We start from the raw sequence: 21,187 nt of genomic DNA, 5'->3' as shown, positions 1-21,187 counted from the left end.
CAACGGTCACAAACTGATATACAAGAAATTCCATTTAAACATAAGAAAAAAATTTTTACACTGTGAAGGTGACCGAGCACTAAGAAAATAAGAGAGCACGAAGCCCAGAGAGGTTGTGGAGTCTCCATCCTTGGAGATGCTCAAAACCTGGCCGGACATGGTCCTAGGCAACCTGTTCTAGCTGACCCCGCTTGAGCAGAGCTTTGAGAAAAGGGGAGAAGAGCTGATGATCTCCAAACATGCCTTCCAAACTCAGCTATTCCAGGATCCTATGAAATAGACTAGTTAAGAACAACACAAGACAGTTAACATTACTTCCTCCTTCCCCAGGTGGTTTGCAAGAATGACTCTGTTCCTTATGCAGAACCATCTTAAAATGCACGTTTACTTCAATTTACAACTAGATTTCAAATGAAATTTAGAATGAAATCTATATTGCCATAGGCCCACTATCATTTACGTATTTCTAGCAAGAGATACATATTTATTAATATCTAATGGTATGGTTTTAAAATATGAGAATTGTATATGAGAATTGTTTACTTGCATCTGTAGTAGGCTACAGTAACAAAGTAAGTAGCAATTTAGAAGTATCCTCTAAGAGGGAAAGTTGGAATACTGAAACACTTGCTGCTTATGTACTTCTGGAGAAGTTTTGGGGAGGACCGAAGAACTCCAGAAACACAAGTCTTTGCTGTAGGACATTAAACTGAAGACTCCATTTAGTAACAGTACAACCATAACAAAGTTTTCATAAGATATTTGGATGACTTAAGACATTGGAAAGATGCAGTCAAAATTTGGAGGCATTTACTGAACAATTTTTAAAGATATTTTTAGTTGTTCACCCTACAGTAACTGATGTACAATTATATACAGCTGCTTTTGAAAGCCCAGTTCATGATTTTTTTTGAAAAAAAATGGAATGAATAGGATAACCACAATATTTCATGTTCTTCCCTGTGATATGACCTTGGTGTTTACTCCAATTGTGTATTTTCAGACCACTATCAACTGAGCTGTTGAAGTCTGAGATTTCAGTAGTTACGATTTTTTACATGTGAAAGACATGAGAACTGAAGTTAGAGCACACAAGTGAATTAAAGAGGTTACTTCTGCCAGTGCAATTTGTGAACTACGTGGTCAAGAGAGCTGGAGTACTGCAGCAACGGCAACTAAACAAAGCTGTAAAATAAAGACAGGGTTCCCTCTACAGTTATGACAATTTAAGACTTGTCAAGGCTGTCTCTTCTGGAGAAAAGAAAAGAAAGTCTGAAGGCTTCCCAAAAACTTAACATCGATGACAGTTTACTTTGTCAGTCACTTTACTCTGTCAGTCAGTTCAACCTTGTTCTTCTACATTCACAGAAGTGGAAGATTTTACTCATTCTCTATTTACTAGACACTTGATACCTACTCAGTGATTTTTGTTTCCATTACTTTGAAGTGGGGCAAATCACATCACCTCTTTTTGGGTTGTTTCAGGCATCACTTGACACTTAAAATCTCAGCAAAAACTTCACAGTGTAAGTTAAATGCACATTCATAAAGATACTCTTTCTTTTTTCAAGAGCCACAAAGCCAAACACAAAGTTTCCGTGCCCAGTTTTGTACGGCATGTGTAGTCTATTGATATGCTGTAATTGCAAAGAACTTTAGGTCCTGTCTAAAGGAAAAACAGTTGGAGAATTTTTACAAAGCATAACAGACATAGCTGGAGTAGATCAGTTTAAAAAAAAAAAGCCTCATTTAAACAGATGCTACCCCAGTTGTTATCAGTAATACTGAACAAAGCTGAGTATCTGGGAACAAGTGTACTTGGAAGAACTCAAGGAGTTAGAAAGCCAGTCTTGCCACAATACGTTGAATGCTGTAACACATAGGTCTTATCAGCAAGAGTTATTTATCTCATTTTTAGTCTGTACAACAGCTCCCTCATGATCATACTTCAGTATAGTGCATTGCAGGTCATCCTAAAAGTACGACTTCCACCTTGAGCATCGCGTTGGAACCTACGGAACGAGGGAAAGTCTACTTTTATTGAATATGAAGCATCCTGCTTAAATTACCCCTTTTATTCCCTAGGAAACTATAAGAAAAGTCTACTCAGTAATGAACAAATCAGTTCTAAGGAAGGCAACCTACACCAGTGCTGACCATCACACCTGTAAGACACTTGCAGGGCATCATAAGGCTGAGAAGCTAAAGGAAGGAAGATTCAGAAGGTTCTGCCAGAAGTACAGTCCATTAACTCTATTCGAACATTTAGCCTAGGACTGAGGGGCTGTCAATGTAAAGCCTCCAAAGTGTGGTTCATTACCTTTTAAACTGCCGGTTGAATTCTATTTCTTGAAAAATAAAGAAGTGTTTCACCATATTAACATTTAACACATTCTAATCACACAGCCCAGAGGTGGGAGGTAGGAAGAAACAATGAAAATCACTGAAAGAAAAAGTTCATTGTGACTCATGAATGTAGCTAATACAATATTTGTTTTCCTCTGCTCTCACCATCTGTCCCTTTTCAACACACTAAATATCACAGGGAACTGTGGCTGTAGTTTCAACACCATGGGAACATTGAAGATGCATGCAGAAAATCTTTGAATATATTTTTGTTACGGAAGTGTGGAATAAGACAAGACAAAATGTGGCAGGCTGGATTTAGACCACTAACTGGACAGAGAACTGAAAGCCAGAATGGGGAGGAAAGATCAGGGGGAAGGGGCTGGCTGTGGCATGCCACGTAGTTAAGGAGGAAATTGAGTTGTCTAGGTCAATGCTACTTGACTCAGCTTGCACATTATGTCAATAACCACCTAGGAAACTAAAAATAACCCTAAAAATAAAAAGATTTTTTGCAGACTGGCTAGAAAAAAAAAGCCATCCTGGTTTAACTCTAAGTAGGTTTATTAGAAAAGCTGCAAGTTGCAATGCATTTCTGCTTCTAGTTGTATTCCTGGAGCATAGCTGTAAAAGTTCAAAATTTTGAAGGGTTTGTTTCCCACACAGAAGTCTGACAGGTAGAGAGGGAAAGGTGCAGAGAAAGAACAAACTGGCAGACCCCTGGGACCAGGAGTCTTCCAGCAGCTCAATTGCACACAAGTATGACTTACCTAAAACGTTGAGCCTGCTGAGCTAGAGGACCTGGATACCTTCTGTTTGGAGAGTGGTACAGCTGGGAAAGGATGGCCTGGTTGGTTTTTTGGCTTGGGTTGTTAGCAAACTTTACAGTGATAGGCTCTGTGGCACCTGGAGGTTTCTGGCCATTTAAACCCTTGATAGCTTCTTCTGCTTCAATACGCTTGTCAAACCTGATAAAGCCCACGCCCCTTGATACTCCTGTATAGGGTGATGGAAACATATAATGATTAGCTCAGTGACTCTAGAATGTTCAACATTAAGACAATTCCACTTTTTTGCCAGTGAACTGAGCATTTGCTGATACAAGTACAACTTCACTATTCCAATTTTTTTTTTAACTGACACAAGTTACACAGTGTAGAAAGAAAGTTTAGAAAGATGAGAGGAAATACAGCCAAGAAAACTTACATACAGGGAGGTGAAGGGAAAATCTGAAACAAGCTGATTGCGGGGAGGGAGTAATGGAGATGAAGGGGAAAAGGAAGGGTACACTTTCAGAACAAGCTGCACCGCAGCGTCTATTCAGTTTATGCTACTTTACAGAATGTATATTTAAGGAACTTATGTAAATAGGTTAGTCATCTGCTTCCTAGCTGCAGGACATGGCTTATGGTCTCCTATACAGCATCCCTTGAGGCTCACAATGGAGAGAATATGCTGAAACAACCAAGAATAAGGTGCAGGTTCTAGATTACAGTAATGGGAATTACTGCCCTATTTTAACAGTCGGTGTTTATTTCTGTAAGGCAGACATTCAGTTTCAGCAAACCACTCTAAACTTGTGATTTTTTTTTTGAAGGACTTGTTTATACAAAGAAAGAATCTATGACCCAAGTCAAAGACAACATGCAAGGATATCAGCAAGCATTTATGAAAGGTCAAAAATTTCAAAACTCATACTGTAGCTTGAATAAAACACAGGCAAATGTTCATGCTTGAGCCAATTAATATTACAGCTATTATAACAAAACTGCAAAGCATGCAAAGTAACATTCTTTAATCTATTCAGGGGCCTCTTGCATTTTGGTTCATGAATACAGAGACAAGTTAGAAGCCTGTCCTCACTTGAAAAAGAGATTAGCAACAAGAAATGTATTCTGTTCATAGAAAAGTGACAATTTAAACCATCAAAGTGACAATGAACAGGCGTAAGAAAGATTTAAGAGGCATATGTCACAGCCTCAACTTTTTATTTTTCATCTGTCAGTTTGTGTCACAACCTTATTATTCATACCCTTTTGAGTCTATTTTCTCTGTTCTCAATAATTTGAGGAAAAATGCTAAAGCTTGAACAACAGTCTATGCCAGAAGAGTACTGTGCACATATTAAGATTTATGAGTATTCAGAATTACAACACATATTTACACGTTGAATTGTATTTGTTTCACCCATTTGTCAAATCCCACCACTTCTGTGCATGTATATGAGAACACACTATAAACAACTGTTTATTGCACAAAGACTGGGAATCTGACCTGCAGATCTGCTTCTCCTGCAAGTCACTATCTGGCCTTTAACTTTCCTTTCTCTGCCTCTCTACACTGAGAGTCACACTATTTAAAAATCCCACAAATATGTGTTAATATTGAGACTTCTGTTAACATAATGAAAGTGGAAATCCTATCTCCTATAGGTCAGTCAAGTGTCAAACGTTTGCATGCACAGTCCTTTAAAGCAGGACCACTTGAAAGTTTTACAAACTTCTGCTGCTGAGTGTTGTCACTCATGATAACATGCAACTTTGGAAACAAGCATCAAGAAAAATAAATCCAAAATACTCAGAGAACAGTTAGATGAGTAACAGATGTTCCGCTGCCTCTCCTTGCCCCCCCTCCCTTTTTTTTTAAAGGGGGATGAGAATTGTTTCTATGCCCCTACTCCTTCACATTTTATGAACTCCATAATTCTGTGCTGAGCTAGCAGTTTTGATAATTTATTTTTGTAAGATGCCTGCTGGAAACAGGTAATGAAGCAAATAAAGCTCCTCAATTTCAAAATCAGCCATCAAGCCATCATGAATACACAGCAAAAACACATGTATTACTGTCCAAATCTGGCCAGTAACCACAGAATGTCAGTGGTCACTGACACCCATTCACTGCTTTAGTCACATACTGCAATAACCTACTAGAGTTATTTTGTTCTTTAAGGCACTACTAATCACAGAATCAATCTGCTCCAGAGGAGCTCAAGGTTCCTATTCTTCAGTGTTGCCCATAGTTAATGAGGCAACCTTGAAACCAGTCTTAACAGTAATTACCTGTCTGGGTCTTTTGTATTCCTAGCCTCAGAGAGCCAGCTGTGCATCCCTGCATAAAATTTTATTTTATAAAAAAATTGTTTAATAGCATTTCATAAGGAGCATAGGGACTATTTTCACACAGCAGCTTGGAAAAGAAGATTACAGCAGCTGTAAATTTATTACAAGCCATGAAACAGACTTCAAACCTGCCCCCTCAGGGTGGAAATGACTCAGGCTGGCTCAGTGTGCACCTCAATCTATTTTTGTCCATGCATATTTATGAACAATTCCAGCAGAAAATTTCATTTTCTGGCCCACATACACCTTTCATACATCCTATAGCCAAGACTGTTGTATTAGAAGATGAAATATTTCTCCAATTACCAGTCTAAAAATGAGGGGGAGGGAATGCAGAACTGCCTACTTACCAGTGACTTGGTCAACTAGTATACGAGAAGTAATAATGCGTCCATACTGTGAAAAGAGCTGCTCCAGTTCTTTTTGGGTCATTGTTTTTGGGAGTCCGCTGACATACAAATTTGCATCTCTGATAGAAGCTGAGCTTGGTCGTGCATATGAAACCTTCAAAAGAGGAAAGTTAAAAAAAAAAAAAACTAAAAAAACAAAAAAACAAAAAAACATCCACACACACATAAAACATCAAACTATTCCTAAAAGGGTTGAAATGAAACAATACCTCCTGAGACACTGAAATGTTTCTAAGGAAAGGTACCTTGCAAAGCCAGGAATGTGTTTTGGTGTTGACTTCTGTAAAAACACTAAAGGAATGCAGCATAGATCAAACAGCAGAAGTTGACTACATGCACTTGGATGTAAATTATAATTTAAGCACTATTTCCAATAAAGAAAAGCTAGGTACACACTCCAGCAAGTCTTGACGGAGAGGAAGGGTTTTTTTCAGTTGGTTTATTATAAGATTAAAAAGAATGATTTAAGGAGATCTAAGGTAGCTTTCCTTTCAATTATCATTAAAAATACAAGAGATAAAGATTTCACTTTCGACCAAGGTCATGGAACACAGAAAGACAATCCAAAGCACTTGTACGTTTGTAAGCGTTTTTCAAATGCTCACTGCACCCTTTGTAAGTGTTTAGTTCAGTATCGAATGAAGTACAATAGTCATAAGAGTCGGGACGAGATAAACTTCTAAAACTGTATCATTTTTACAGCCTTACAAATGAGGGATTGAAGTGGGGTTGCAGCATGTACTTTGGCTGTTCAGAAGCTTGCTCATCTCTGCCACAATGAGGCTCAAAACCATATGCTGAACAGCAGTGAAAGTTCCTCAGGTCCTTCTGGACTGAAATTTTGACTTGCTACCTCATAAAGTACTATCCAAAAACATTTTACTACCTTTGCAAAGGCAAGAATAAAATTAGAGTCTTCAACCCTTAAATACGTGCTGTAAAAACAGCATACTGAAAAGAATTCAGTACCTCTCACTGAAGTCCATACAAGTGAAATATCCTTCTTGTGGGAAAGATATTAGAACTTGAACTGTATGTAGATGCAACAAGATAGGCCAAAATGATTTATTTGGTGCTTTCACTGTGCAAAATGTATAGTTAAAAAGGAGGTTTGAGAAATCATATGATTTATCTCCACTCCCTTCAAGGCAGGATCAGCTGCCTTTGGGCAGCTGGAACTTAGCTGACCTAGGACTAAGACTTTTTGGCTAATCATTTAGCAATTATTTTCAAAACCTCTCCCCTTCTTGGCTCTGCATGGCCTAGCAGACTCCAAGACTCCTGTGGAAACTAAACAAAAACTGCAACAGAAGTAGAGAGCCTAACACTCCAGGTGACTAAATCAATAGTATCCTGAACACTGCTCTGATCCTCATAAAGAATCTTCATGAAAGACTGCATAAGATATCTTCTAAAGCTGGCTAAATGGGACTGACCTATAAAACTTGTGATTGTCCAACAGAAAATACTATCCCACATAGAACACTGAGCCGCTATGCCTTACTCCAGCCCGAGCACCCCAAAAAGCTGAAGAGTTGTGTTCAAAATTCCTGTCCAGTGGTCTCCCATACATGCAGCTGAGAATAAATTCATCCTTCCCCCCGCCGCCCCGTGTTTTTTTTTTTTTTTTAAGAAAGAAAGAAAAAAAAAGATGTGCACATTTAATCGGGTCAGAAAAGCTGTCAGTGCCCAGTTCTATAGAGCAGGAATTGCATAGAACATTCTAGTTTCATACAGCTTGTTTTGACTCTAATAAAACCTCATCATTAAAGAGCAATTTACTCTCCACAGGAACTCAGCCCATTGAACACTAAAGATTACTCAGACTCAGCCCTGTTTGTATCACACACCTTCTTTGTATTATTAGCATATGCACTAGGGAATTGACAACAGAAGAGCTGGTAACTACCACCAGCAAGACAGCCACAGACTTTTCTCTGGTAAAAATGCATTCAGTGGCTATGGCACAAACAAAAAAACTCAAGATGACTGGTAGCATTCAGACATAGGAATCTGTTATGTGACTCAACAAATCTTTTCATCTCAGTTTTCCATGTCACAGGGAGCTTTTCTGTAATCCTGTAATATCCACTAACAATTTTCTAAGTTAAGTTTTTTCCTTTTCAGATCTGCCTAGGATGTCTTGTGTTTTTTCTTTCCTTTATTTTTTCCTCTCCAAGGTGCAGAGTAAACAGAAAACACATCTTTGTAAGCTAGCCAGGAATTGATAATTAAAGTTCATATTTTCACTTGATTCTTGACAACTAAGAACTTAATAGGGAGTGTTCTCTATCAGAATTCAACATAGGATTATCCCTAGAAGACAATGTAAGCTACTTATTTTGCTAGAGGCAGATTCACACAACAACAAAAAGATGTTCAAGATATGTGTACCTGTAACTTGCCTTAGGAAGCCTCTCCAATGCTACCAAAATCATAGTAGTAAAAGCTGACTAGGGCCATTTTACAGCATCATAAAATATAACGTATCCATTCACTACTCAGAATTTCTCTTTGAACTACATCAGTGATAGAATCTTGTAATTCGCTGGAAGCAAGACATAGGATGTTTCATAGATGTTTCAACTTATGAGAGCCGCAATCACGTTGCTGCACATGACAGAATACCCAATTCCCAAGAGCCTTTCACAAAGCAGATAAAAAATTTAACAAGTTCTTAAGTAAAGGCAAAATTATTTCTAATACATAACTGATTTCTTAAAACTTGTTTGCGCACATTCACTGCTCTGAAGTCCTAATCTCATCAGCAACATCAGCTCTCAGAGGAGGAAAGGAGAAATCCTATTGTTATCTTGTTTTGCTGTTTTTGCTTAATCAATCATGCCCTCTCTTTAGATGAGTATCTGCAAAGTCAAGGACACTGAGTACGAGTGGAACTACAGAAATGAAGATAAGGGGAAAGCACGGTCTTGCAATTAAGACAACAATAATAGAAATTACCCTTCAATTGCCACCTTTATAGCAGATTTTCTGATAACTGTGTCAAGTGGCAGGATTTTATCAGTACTGGGCACAAGGGTTTAAAAAGTTTGGTAAAACATTTTTTTCCTCCTCCTCCTCAAGCAGTAAAGCCACTACCATTACAGGCTGTGCAGGCAAAGCCTAATATTTGCAAACTTGGGGTCTGAGATGGATTTTTTCTTCTTTATTCTGTATAATCTCAACTTTCATCCTGAATGCAGGATGCATTGCACCTGTATTTCAAAGAACAGTTTCTATATTTTGAGTCTTTCTCTTAAGTCTTCTTCAGGCGTAAGTATACACATTTACCATATTCCCAGGCAAACAGACAGCCTGAGTGGTAAACTGTATCAGAGAGGAAAACATGGGGAGAGTGAGGCTTTGCTTTCAGCCAAAGAAGAGAAGACTTTTTTTTTTTTTGTCTTACATAGCCAGCACTACAGCCCAAGCTGTACAGAAAGGGAGGAGCTTGCCCAAGCTGGCTGTGAGCTTCTTTAAGACAACGCAAACCATTCTTTGTCCAAGATTAAGGGCATACTGTGGACTTATTTTTAAAAATAATAGCTTAAAAATTCAGATGGATACTTGTTACTAAGCTGCTCCCTAACATGCATGTGTCTAAGCACTCAGAACAAGGACTTCACAACTCAGGACCTGCAAACTGCTTCCAAATGGGTGGCAGTGGTGGTGGTGAATTTATGTTAGGAGACAGTAGTTTTGGAAGGCCTTCAGCTAAGTAATATTAAGAGTGATGGTGCTTTCCCAGTCTCCAAACTGTCTAGAGTTCACTCTAAAAGTACTTCTATAGATGTGGATGTTTTGCTTAGAAAATTGAGCTACTGAGTCTATCTAGTGCAGTAATGGGACCTTCCATCCAACTGCTCACACATTCTCATTCACCACATTAGAATAACCGAGGAGCATAATGTGAGCAGAAACAGAGATGTGTGTTCTTTATAATGACAGAAAGATGCACAAGAAAGTCTAGCAAAGAAAAAACCTAAGCCAGATGGCAACCTATGAGTTATTACTTAATACTGACTCTCTTCCTTCCAGTTCAGTGGTGCTAAGATAGTCTGGAAACAAGTACGTACAGTTCACATGGTCTATCTGATCAGCAGTTCAAGGTCAGTAGTACATGGAATGAAATTAAAATTCATCCTTATTATCTGTAGACAAGCCAGCCAAACCTTCTTGTTTAATTAACACAACCCTGTAAAGCCAGGCATTGATGCTACAGTTCTCATGAATGAAGCTACTGGAACAGCTTTATAGGTCTGGAAACCATGCTGATGTCCCAGCACAGCTGCATCTCTTGCTCACCATCTCCAGTGAGGATAAATATCAACAGATAATAAATCTGCTTCTGCCCAATCCCAATGGAGCGCATTGATGAAGGATGCACAGCCCAGAGAAGGGCCACAAAGATGATTTAGGGACTGTGGCATCTGACATAGGAAGGGAGGCTGAGAGAGCTGGACTGTTTAGCCTGGAAAAGAGAAGGCTCAGGGCAACCTCACTTAGGTGTACTTGATGGGAGGATGCAAGGAGCTGGACTCATCTCAGTGGTGCCTGGCAACAGGACAAGACGTGATCCACACAAATGGCAACACAGGAAATTCTACTTGAAAACACTTTCTCTGCAAGGTTGATCAAATACAGGAAAAGGTTGCCCAGAGAGATTGGCTGAATATCCTTGGAGATATTCAAAACCCAACTGCACAAGGCCCTCAGCAACACTGTCCTCCAAAAGGGAATTCACACAAATGCTGTCACTTATCAATGACAACTAACTCTCCCAGTCACTTCCACCACAGAAAACATTTCTTAGTTCAGAAAATCCACTACAGAAGCAGGATCTGCCAAGATATCTACTGTAACTTTCTTGTATTTGTCAAATACATATGAATTCTTTCACAGTGGCTGCTTATCCAGTGATGGCTATTGCTCGTGTCCTGGCTGGTAATGCATATTTGAAATAGAGTTTGACACAGAAGTCAAGGTCCAATTGAATGCAACTTAAAAAAAAAACAAAAAAACAAAACAAAAAAACCACACACAAATGAAAGCTATGAGTTCTCATCAGTAAACGTAACCATTACAAGTTCACTTTCGGTGTCACTCTCTTCAAATCCTTAAAATATTTTTCACATCTGAGAACATACACCAATGGTAAACAGATTACCCAATGCCAAAAACACCTCAGTGACAACCCCTGTCCCTGACTGATGCATATCAGAATCTGTGCACACTAGGCACAGGAATGATAACATACATCAGACAAATTAGTAATGTCTGGATATTAATCCTGAAATATCTCTAGCCATCTTGCAATTCGTAAGCACAAGAAGTCCCACCTGGGAAGAGAAACTAGTGTAAGACAAGGAACTTAAGAAATCTAGTATAACTGAAGTTTAATCTCTTTCTAGCAAAATATTTTTATTGATCTGTGATTAACGCAAGTCAGCAAAGAAAAACTATCACGATTCCACAAAATGTTACTGGCATAAAGGGAACTAATTCCCATGGAAAAGAAGCATCTTTTTTGTGGTGAATATACAGTTTCTATTTACTATTGATGTAAAAACCCAACTATTTCACCTGTGATACAAATTGAAGGCAGAGAATCTCCAGATTCATCTCCCTATTTATATCCTGTAAGTTTGTTAGTTCAGTAATTTGCCTATTCAGTCTTCTCATGCAGCGTATATATGCACTGAATTAACTAGCAGCCGTGCTAAAATATTACTTCCAAAGCCACTTCAACAGGTGAATATTTAATGGATAAACATCAAGGTTATGCAATGTCAAAGCCATTAAGCACAGAACATATGTCAAGAAGCAGCCAGAAAGCCTACAGTTTTAATTATTTAACAATGAAGCACACTGTACAACATTGAACATAGTTTCTTTAGAGAAACTAAATTTCAAAGAAAGTTTTACTGGAATTTTCCATTACACTGTTTTTCTTTGCAGTTGGTAGGAAAGACACTTGGCTTCTAGAAATGCAGACATTTAAATACCAAATCCAGGTATTTTTGCTCTTTTCATACTTCATCTGTTAGCATCAAGACAAACTGAGTTAAAATTTCCAAGTCAAAACTGTGAAAGCTACCAGGTTAAACAAAAAAAAGTTGCGGAAAAGAATAGAGACCCAGTCCGTATATATGAAAGTTTATCAATTCCTTACCACCTTTATGGGCACCTCATTACTGTACTTCCACCTTTTTACCATGTAGCTTATTAATAGCATAGAGGGCAAATAGGGTGCTTGTATTACCTGAAAGAACTTTAAAAAAAGGTATTTAAACAAACCCCACAGCCCTCTATTGGGTTTTCCTGCAATTTATCATCTTTAAGTGTCAAAAATCAAGATTTCAATAAAGCGTTCAGTGTAGGCTTTCAGCCTAGAAAACTATTTGCTTTATCTTGGAGAGTATCCAACAGCTTCTTTTAAATGCATCCATTTTAGTTGAAACACTGAACAAAACAAAACCTCGAAGAAGCTACAACTCAGTCTGTCCACACAAAAATAAAACAGGGATTAAACATTTCTGCAATTCTGCAGATGTTTCAACTCCTCTTAGCCAGCATGATGATAAAAACAAAGAAATATTTCTTTGCAAGTGTTACAGCAGTGTTCTCAGAAACCGTTGTAGCAGATAAGTATTAACTTACACTGAAATTAGTATGTGAGAGGCAATGACTCTCAATTTTATTTGCAATGACAAGATGCTTCAGCACCAAGCAGAGACAGCCTTGTCTCCGCTGTCACTGGCTAGTGACAACCCATCTAAAACAGGAGTGCACTGCTATATATCCACACAAAGTTCACTTTCTACTCATACTCGAACAGCCAGCAGAGATTGTTCCAAACAGACAAAGCTCAGAGACCAGTCTTCTCAGCATGCACAAGACTGCCTTGTTAAGCATGTATATACAGTTCTGAGTTTAAGTCAGAGCACACCAGCACCAGCAGTTGTTTTTGCCAAAGTATAAACTAGAAATATAATAAGACTTCCTACTCTGAAAGCAGTTTAGAGAAAATACAGCTTCACTCATCTGTTGAGATGAAATTAATAACATGGCCCATATCTAACAGACTGTCTTTATAGCCAGCACTGCAACGCATCACTTTCAAACAGAGGGAAACAAATAAAAGCCTTCCAGAGCAGTCATTAGAATACTTTTTGCTATTTTAGTTTACGGCTCATGAAAAGCAGTAGGTCTGACATCTAAAACTAATTCCCGATATACAGTCCTAAGTAGGTAAGATATGGGATCCCATGCCCATTCTCCACCCAGCTCAGCTACAAGCTGGAACAGACTGACCTGCCACTTATATTCCACCATGAAATTGCAGCAACTAGAACTGGCCACAGAGAAGTAACTGGTACTTTTCCTTCATGGTAAGAAACTATTCTTCACACATAGATATATAGCTCATCACTATATTGTCTTGATATTGGAACTTTTTCTTCAAGAAACAGAACAGTACAGAATAGAGCATATTTCTGTATATATATTATCTGAGATAGTTACTAGCTTTGCACTTCCCATATACATGTATAAATATATTTTCTAGTTGTGCGCTTCATGTATCTCAGATATTGTAACACAGTAGTCAGTCAGTCACTAAATGCACTTTTGATAAAGAATCCCCCCACAACACACATTCAAGGAGAGCTACAGTGACCAAGACAGCTCTTTCCACACCCAAATCAACAGCCAAGCTAAAATAATGTTGAAGCTCCACTTCCCCTTTACAAATGTCTTATGTAAGCAGGCCTAAAGTATGATGTTCAGAGTGATTTGACAAGCATACTAGTTTACATGAGCATGATTAAGCCAGCATAAGAGTACCTATATTTTAAGTTCTTCCTTTGAACTAGAATAATTCCATCTAGAAAACAAGAATTTGCCAAAGAGCTGTAAGCTTAATATACCACACTGCACCTACTAAAACTTATGAATGCATACTCAACTTGTTTACAGTGTGTGTGTGGGGCAGGGGGGAATGGCACAAGGATATGTTTCTCAAGGCTAAGGAATGACCTCTGCAATTAGTTTTCATTGAAGCATCTGAGGCTCCCACTGATTTTCAAATTCGTCACCGGACAGAGAAGACTAGTGATAAAAGTACTGGAGCTCCACAGCAGAGATAGTCTATACCTTTTCAGTTACCAAAAGATTTTGTACTTGCATTTCCTCTGACCATGTGGTGAGATTCTGTATTTGACTCGTCAGTTGCGAGACAAGACCTTGCACTAGTCACCCTGCAGCGCAGCCCATGCTCTGCAGACCCTGCTTCCCATCCAACAGCAGATCAGAAACCCTAGACCCACGGTAGGGCTAGGAAACTGGGTTGGCTGCTCAAGCAATTGAGCCCAGCATGGAAATCTATTGGAAAGTCTGGTTTCAACTCTGAGTCTGAGTCTGAGTCCAAGTCCCAACTCAACCTTTTAATCCACTTCTCCTTTTATCTCTGAGACTTCCTCAGAATCAGGCATAATTTAGTCATTATTAAAGCAGAGACAACCAGCAACTTCATCACAGAGAAACAACATGCTTTAAAAGGAACTTTGACCCACAAACAGCTCTTACCTGGATGAGAAGACTGAAGGCTTAAGACAGCAGCAAGACTTTAGAGACAATCAGACCCTGAGAAGCTGAGAAAACCCCAATCAAATCCTCACAATGAAGTATTTAAGATAAAGCACAGATTCTTTAGACTGAGAAGTGATTTTCCCCCAATACTATTTTTCAGGTTATCTTGAAATGAAACACAAAAATACCACCTCATGAAACCAAGATCTTTTTCTATGTGCTGAAGACTTACTGTTTAAAGCACCTGCGCACTCCTGCTGACACAGGTAAGACTCTGGTCTTTTGTCAATAAGTCATTAGTTCATTTTCCCCACTGCCATGAAGCCAGCCATTAAAGGCGTAAGTTTTGTAATAAGATATTGCCAGGTCTCATCACTAGAGAGTTGCAATATTGATCCAGAGTAGTACCAAATAGGAAAGATATCTTCTGTAGGCTAATTCACCACACGCAGCAACCACAGGCATGATCAGAGCCACTGTTTCAATAAAAAAAAATTTTTTTAATCCTCCTCCCCCCTCTCCTGACTTTCCCTCCCCAAATCCATGCTGAGATTCCTAGATAGATGTGGGCCTCTGCTTTGGATTCAAGGAGCCTTGATTCCAGTTGAATCTCACACATTTGGATAACACTTATCCAAGACAGCCATGTTTCATTTGTAAAACAAGCAGTCATGATGATGGAAATTGATGTAGAGGGAGAGATATCCTTATGGGATTTCAGGCAATCTCTGTTTAACAGTTCCCAGCTGCTAAAATCAACTCCAGAAGGATTTGTATCTATATTTATATCCTATATTTATATCCTCAGTTTCTCTTACAGTCCAGGGGAAACTGGCAACTGCCATCTTTCTGACAAGGTACATGTCTGTCAAGGTTGTCCGCAAGCAATGCAACGTTTCTCTGGGTGGTGGAAATGCTTTAATTAGGACAGAAAGCCTGCTCTTTGTGAATTTCAGTACCTACCATGAAATAATCCTTTGTTCCACAATAGGAGAACAGCTAAAGAAAATCCAACTTGTGAAAGAATTTTCCACAAGCAACTATTTCAAAGGTACATCAGGCAAGACTGACAAACAAGGGACTCGGCAAGCAAGGAGAGATCAAATTGATCTTGCAGTTAAGTAGTGCACCATTTTGATGTCTTGTGATGTGGTTCTACTAGCTCCTTGAAAAAATTCATTGGAAATGTTAGTGACAAATTAAGAATGCAAACAAGGAACTCCGTCTGCTATTTCATCAAGATTTTCATATAGTTGAAAGAAGGAGACAAGAATCTTAAAATATAAAAAACACATGTTCAGTCATGAACTGACTAGACCTTGTAAAAAAAGTCCACTAAAGGATCTTTATGAAATGTGGCATAGTACCAGATCAGGAGATATTCTGACAACAGAGAAGTCTTTCCAAACTTTTTTTGGCCTTGTTTTGACTAGGAACAGCGTATAAACAAGTAACAATTCATGCAGTTTGAATATGGTCAGCTCATGCATTAGCCTAATTTGTGTCCTGGGAGAGGTGGGGTGAGAGACAGAATGAACAATGAAGCCAAAGGACACCTCCTAGCAAAAGTTACTGAGTTCTCTGAGGATGGCTCAATGAATCTTAGATTAAGCGTTCATAAAGATTGACCCTGCATCATCTTGAAGATGATGCTCTAATTTGACATCACACTTCATCTCCAGTTGGCAGCTTCGGTTCCTAGCTCTTGATCATCTTCTGCCTTTCTTTACTAGGTTCAAGGCCTACATATATCCTACTCTGCCAGCATTCTCTAATCATAGTCGTCTTCTAGGAAGAATCTGCATTTAAGATTATGATTCAGAGGAAGAGGGCTCGGAGTCTTCCTTAGGATAGCACAGAGTTGGAAGAGGAAGAGGTCATAGTAACAAACTGCTGCTGTATCAGTCACAAAGGGACACCAAATAGGTTTTCCTAAAACTTATTCTGAAGTGGAGCTAAGACATCCAAAGTGCCATTTCTTGAATGGAAACAAATTTAATTAGCATCTAATGTTAAAAGGAGAAACATATTAGAAATGCTGCTAAAGTCGAGAGCAGAACCAGAGATTTTCCCAGGAATGCTCAGGATAGTACAGCTTTTAATTATAAAAATAGAAGTTTAGTATGCCATTCAGGAGAAAGGGGATAATTAAGTTTACTGACCTTTTTCTACACTGAAACAGGTAATGAGAATTATGCACTACAGTCACAGAACAGCAGCTCTGCTGACTGCCTTTCCTTTAAAAGGACTGTAATATAGACAGGTAGTTTAAAATTTGCAGTGATGCCTATATAATTGTTTGTTTGTAAGCAAAGAATACTTTAATCTCTTAGAATTTAAGTACTAGGTAAAGGTAGGAAACTTAAGGAGATGTGGTCCCCAGTCTCTACCCTTCTTTTGTTTAGAACAAAGATGTTTTCCCACTTTCCCCACCTCCCACTTTGGTAGTCCTCCAGAGTCTTCCTCCATACTTTGTGCTTACCATCTGATGAATACTCCATTCCCACTCATCCTCAAACACTGAATATCAGCATTACAAATTTCAGACATGTCCAGTAGTAGGAAATACGCAATTTCATACTTCGTAGGACAAGAGCACACAGGACAATACCCATGCCCTCCACAGGAGAAAGCTACAATCCAGAACAATAAAATCTTGAAACAAGAGATCCCAGTTTAGTTCTGTGTTTGGAGTCTAAGAGGAGAATCTGTTCAAGTGTTTTCCCTTCCTCTGAGCAAAACAAATTTACTTCAACTTCTCCATATTTCTGTTTGGAGAGCTGCTGAGGAGACAGACATGGGCAAACAGATTCCTTGAGTCTCTCCCACATTAATCATTCCACACACACATACCTCACAGAAATGCATAATGCACATGTCCAGTGCCACTTACAGTTACCACTTCTCCAGAAAATTTTACAACCTAAGAAACCTTTCAGTAAAAAAGTATTACTGCATGGATAAGAGACACCCAGAGTCAATATTTAACCAACCTGTCAGAAAACACTGGAAAGCCACTAGCTTAACAGAGGTCAATTTCTCTCAAGACTTTCATAATTGAAAAAATAAGTGACTGTATTTTACAATAATAAAAGCACTCTTACAAAGAAAAATATTGTTATTAAAGAAAAGCCCAGATTTCTATGCTTGACATTTTCAGTATTTGAGACAGGCAAAAAAATATCCTATTTATAGGACTCTCCATAGCTTGAGGATGGCAGAGGACCTGAAGATATGTTACTGGTCCCATTAATGGATAGCTTATTTTTCTTGGGAAGGGGGGGTTATTCAGAGCTTGGCCCTTGAGCAGTGCTCAAAGTCTTCCCTCAGCCCTATACAGTAGCATCCACCCACTCCAGCATCTCTATTTCTGGGTCGGAAACTCCTATGCAGGTTCAGAAAGGACCTTACGGCTCCTGCAGAAGGTTGTGTCAGCAAGCCTGCTCAGTACAGTTTTAGGTTAGTCCAAAGAGCCTCTGCCTCTGGGGAAGCAAGGGCAGAGACTTCTGATCAGCTGCAACACAGCACATTCAGGACCTGAACAGAAACCAAGCTATGCAGTTGCTTACTAAGAGATTAGCATATTTTAGACTTCAGTCTGACAGGCTGCTTTATTTTCCTCCAAGTGATTAGACTCTATGGAAGAATCGTGTGGCTTTAATACAGTTTACAGAAAGTGACAGCAGTATGCATTCACAAGTGAATCTTCCTCTCAGTAGTATTCTGCAATATGAAAAATACTTAACCAGCTCAAGTTGGCTGATTAAGTAACATTCAGAGTCTGAGGGGATTTAAGTCTCAGTGAAGAACAAGCTTCACCTGGAGGTGAAAAAGTGTGTGTGGGGTGAGGAGGGGGTTTAAAATGGAAATGCTGTCAAAGCTTAAATATAGCATAGCTAAAAGACTGTATAATTACCATTTATGTAACTCCTGCACAAGTTAAGGGAAAAACACCTTTACTTTTTTTCAAGACAAATTGTTCTGCTGCTTCAGATCCGCTAGAGCACTTCCATTTTATCTTGAGAATACAGTCCTGAGGTATTTAATTACCCTGTCAAGACCACTAAGTGTTCTGGCACCTTGCTTTCTCTGTCTCTGGTGATTGATAGCATCAATAAAATTCTGTAGGTTTAATTAAATCTCCAAATAGGATCCCTTTTTGCCACTCACTAGATCAATGCTCTTTACTGCTAGAATAACAAAACAGAAGTGGTGAGGAGGGCTTCTTTTTCTCACCTTCACAGTTCACTTGGCCCTGATATTTTAATGCCCTTTTTATACAATCCGTATATCCTTCACTGTTACCTAGGGACACTAGTTAATGAAAAATATTAAAAATTACATTGCTACTGCCTTGTGTACTGTCTGTATTTGTAGAAGAAAATTTTAGTAATTTCAAGATAACCTTTACCTGTTGCACTACTGTACAAAACAGGCTAGCACGTTTCTCTCTTCAGCATTCCCTATTATTTCCCATGAAGCATAGACAGCATTTTCAAGAGCACTGTCATAGGGTCATAAAGGTTGAGGTCTTGAGCAATTAAGTTACAGTATAATTCCTTTAAATAAATACTACTGCAAACTAAGTAAAGCTTCACAGGACTAAGTGAAAACAAGTTGCATAATTACAAGTTTTAGGGACATCCTTTCTCAGAAGGTATTAATGAAATTTGTGGCATACCCCTCACTTCAAGTTTCCCCTTACCCAGCTGCACACTTTCTGGGTACCTCTAGTGCTGATAAAGCAGTATTCACTGTTCTACTGAAATCCTGTTTTCATTACACAACTTTCTACAGTAGGGCAGTTAACTAAGTGATAATTATGACAAAGTAGAATATCTTTGCAGTGTAGCCAAAAATTTGTCAAAAACTTTATTCCAACAGGAAGTTGGCAGAATGTTACATGTTAAGCCTTATTCTTTTTAATATATGCAAAGGTACGAAGGAGTGGGAAGAAAACCTACAGATTTAATACATCAGATAAAATATTTCTTAAATCTCTGTTCCCATGACAGGTGATAATTACCCATGTAAACACTCTAATCGTCCAGAGAATTCCAAAGAAAAAGAAACCTTACTAGACCTGATTTTTAAGAAGCACTAACTGGGTAGAGACTGGCTAGCCAGTCAATGCTATCTTACAAAGGATGCAATTCCTAGACCTTCAGCCAGGACAATTTTCTTTCCCCATTAACATAATGTTTGCATATGCATCTATATGTGTATCATCAGCAATAATGACCAAGAAAGCCATCTGCCAGCTCATGTAAACAAATGATTGGACATTTTATGCCCCCTCCCACTGCAGAGCTTAGGGTCAGACAGCAGGAAGCTTCTGAGCCCCAGGTCACCTTGGGAAGGAAGAACTAACACTTGGCACCACTGCTGCCAGCTGTGCCTCGCAGGAGCTCTGATCCACCAAACACCACGGCCTTTACTGGAGAAGTCTAGCATCTGCAGAGGAAGGCCAAGGTCTGTGATTTTCTTTTCTTTTGCTAGTCCTTATAATCTAGATGAAAAGGTGCCTCCTACAAAGCACCCTACATCTCTATGCCAGCTCAACAGGACAGGCGATTGGTTTGCCCAATCCTTTTCAGAGAGGTGCTCACTGTAGTTTTTCAGAGAGGTGCTCACTGTAGTTTTACACTGCACTGAAAGATGCTATTTCAGATAAATATAATTTCATCTGTAGCTTATTTTTGAAGGAACTCAGAGAAAGGGGAGGGGAAGTCACTGACAATGTATTTGGTTTCCTCTCCTCCATACAGAATCCAAGCCAACAGAAGATGCAACTGAATTTTCCCATCATTATCTACAAGTCGCTATGACCACTTCTTATGCTGTTTGCTCCTCTGATACTTTGCATGTCCAGGAATGACTGATCTTTCCACAACAACACCCAAAAACCACCCCAAAATCATGGACAAGCAAGTAGATAAGCAAAAGAATTACTCCAGACACTGGAATCTATATTTCACTGGCTCTTAAATACAGTGGAGCCTAAGTGTTTCCTAGCAGTAGCTTCTTCTGGAAGAGAAGACGTAGAAAGTGTTTTACCTCTCCCTTACACTACAGCTAGTTTTTCCACCAAAGCTGTATAATTACATGAAGCCCAAACTTAACAGCCTATCTGCAATAAAAAAATTACATTGCAAATAAGCCATAATTTATGCATGAGAAGTTATTACCAAATGCGTGGGTACAGTGCCTACCAGAGCTAGCTCTGATACCTAACACATCCTGATGCACCTGCAATATCAATGCATGTCCACCCCAGAGAGTTTTAAATACTCAGGTTAAAACAGAGCGAGACAACTGGCACTAAGACAAGACTAAAGACTGCTGTTACTTGCTTTGTAGGAATGGAGCTGAAATTTAATTACGATATTTTGCAAATAGTTCAATAAAGTATTCCATAAAAAAAAAAAAAAAAAAAAAATCCTGTGGGATGTTTTAAAGTACCAGGCTAATAGTTTGATATTGCTACCTGTGCAGATGTCAAAACAGCATTTTGCAAATTCATGTTTTCTATATATCAGTATTTCAAGAAAATAGTAGATGGCAGCCCCTTTTAAGGATCAGAAGAATATACCCAATGAATAATAGACTAGAATAGAAGCAGTGGATCCAAAGCATCCATCATTTACTCAATCTAGAATATCACACACCAAGTTCAGAATGCTTCCCTTTGAGTGGGAATGCTCTTAGGTCAGCCATGACTAG

At 38.8% G+C, this 21,187-nt stretch overlaps 1 protein-coding gene across 5 annotated transcripts in view; it reads right to left on the bottom strand.

The window, feature by feature from the left end:
- The window catches only part of ELAVL2 (ELAV like RNA binding protein 2), a 98,711-nt gene that overhangs the window by 4,415 nt on the left and 73,109 nt on the right, over positions 1 to 21,187 (bottom strand). For all 5 annotated transcript variants that reach the window (XM_064501524.1, XM_064501525.1, XM_026105292.2 and 2 more), the window contains 2 exons: positions 5,816 to 5,969; positions 3,117 to 3,342 (listed from right to left, as the gene is read on the bottom strand). In XM_064501524.1, coding sequence (XP_064357594.1) covers positions 3,117 to 3,342; positions 5,816 to 5,969 — 380 coding nt within the window. The remainder of the gene's footprint in view (positions 1 to 3,116; positions 3,343 to 5,815; positions 5,970 to 21,187) is intronic.

The sequence above is a fragment of the Dromaius novaehollandiae genome, chromosome Z (genome assembly GCF_036370855.1).
Source record: "Dromaius novaehollandiae isolate bDroNov1 chromosome Z, bDroNov1.hap1, whole genome shotgun sequence".
In the NCBI taxonomy this organism is placed as follows: Eukaryota; Metazoa; Chordata; class Aves; order Casuariiformes; family Dromaiidae; genus Dromaius; species Dromaius novaehollandiae.
The sequence above is the reverse complement of the archived record's forward strand: the minus strand, read 5'-3'. Positions and strand labels throughout refer to the sequence as shown.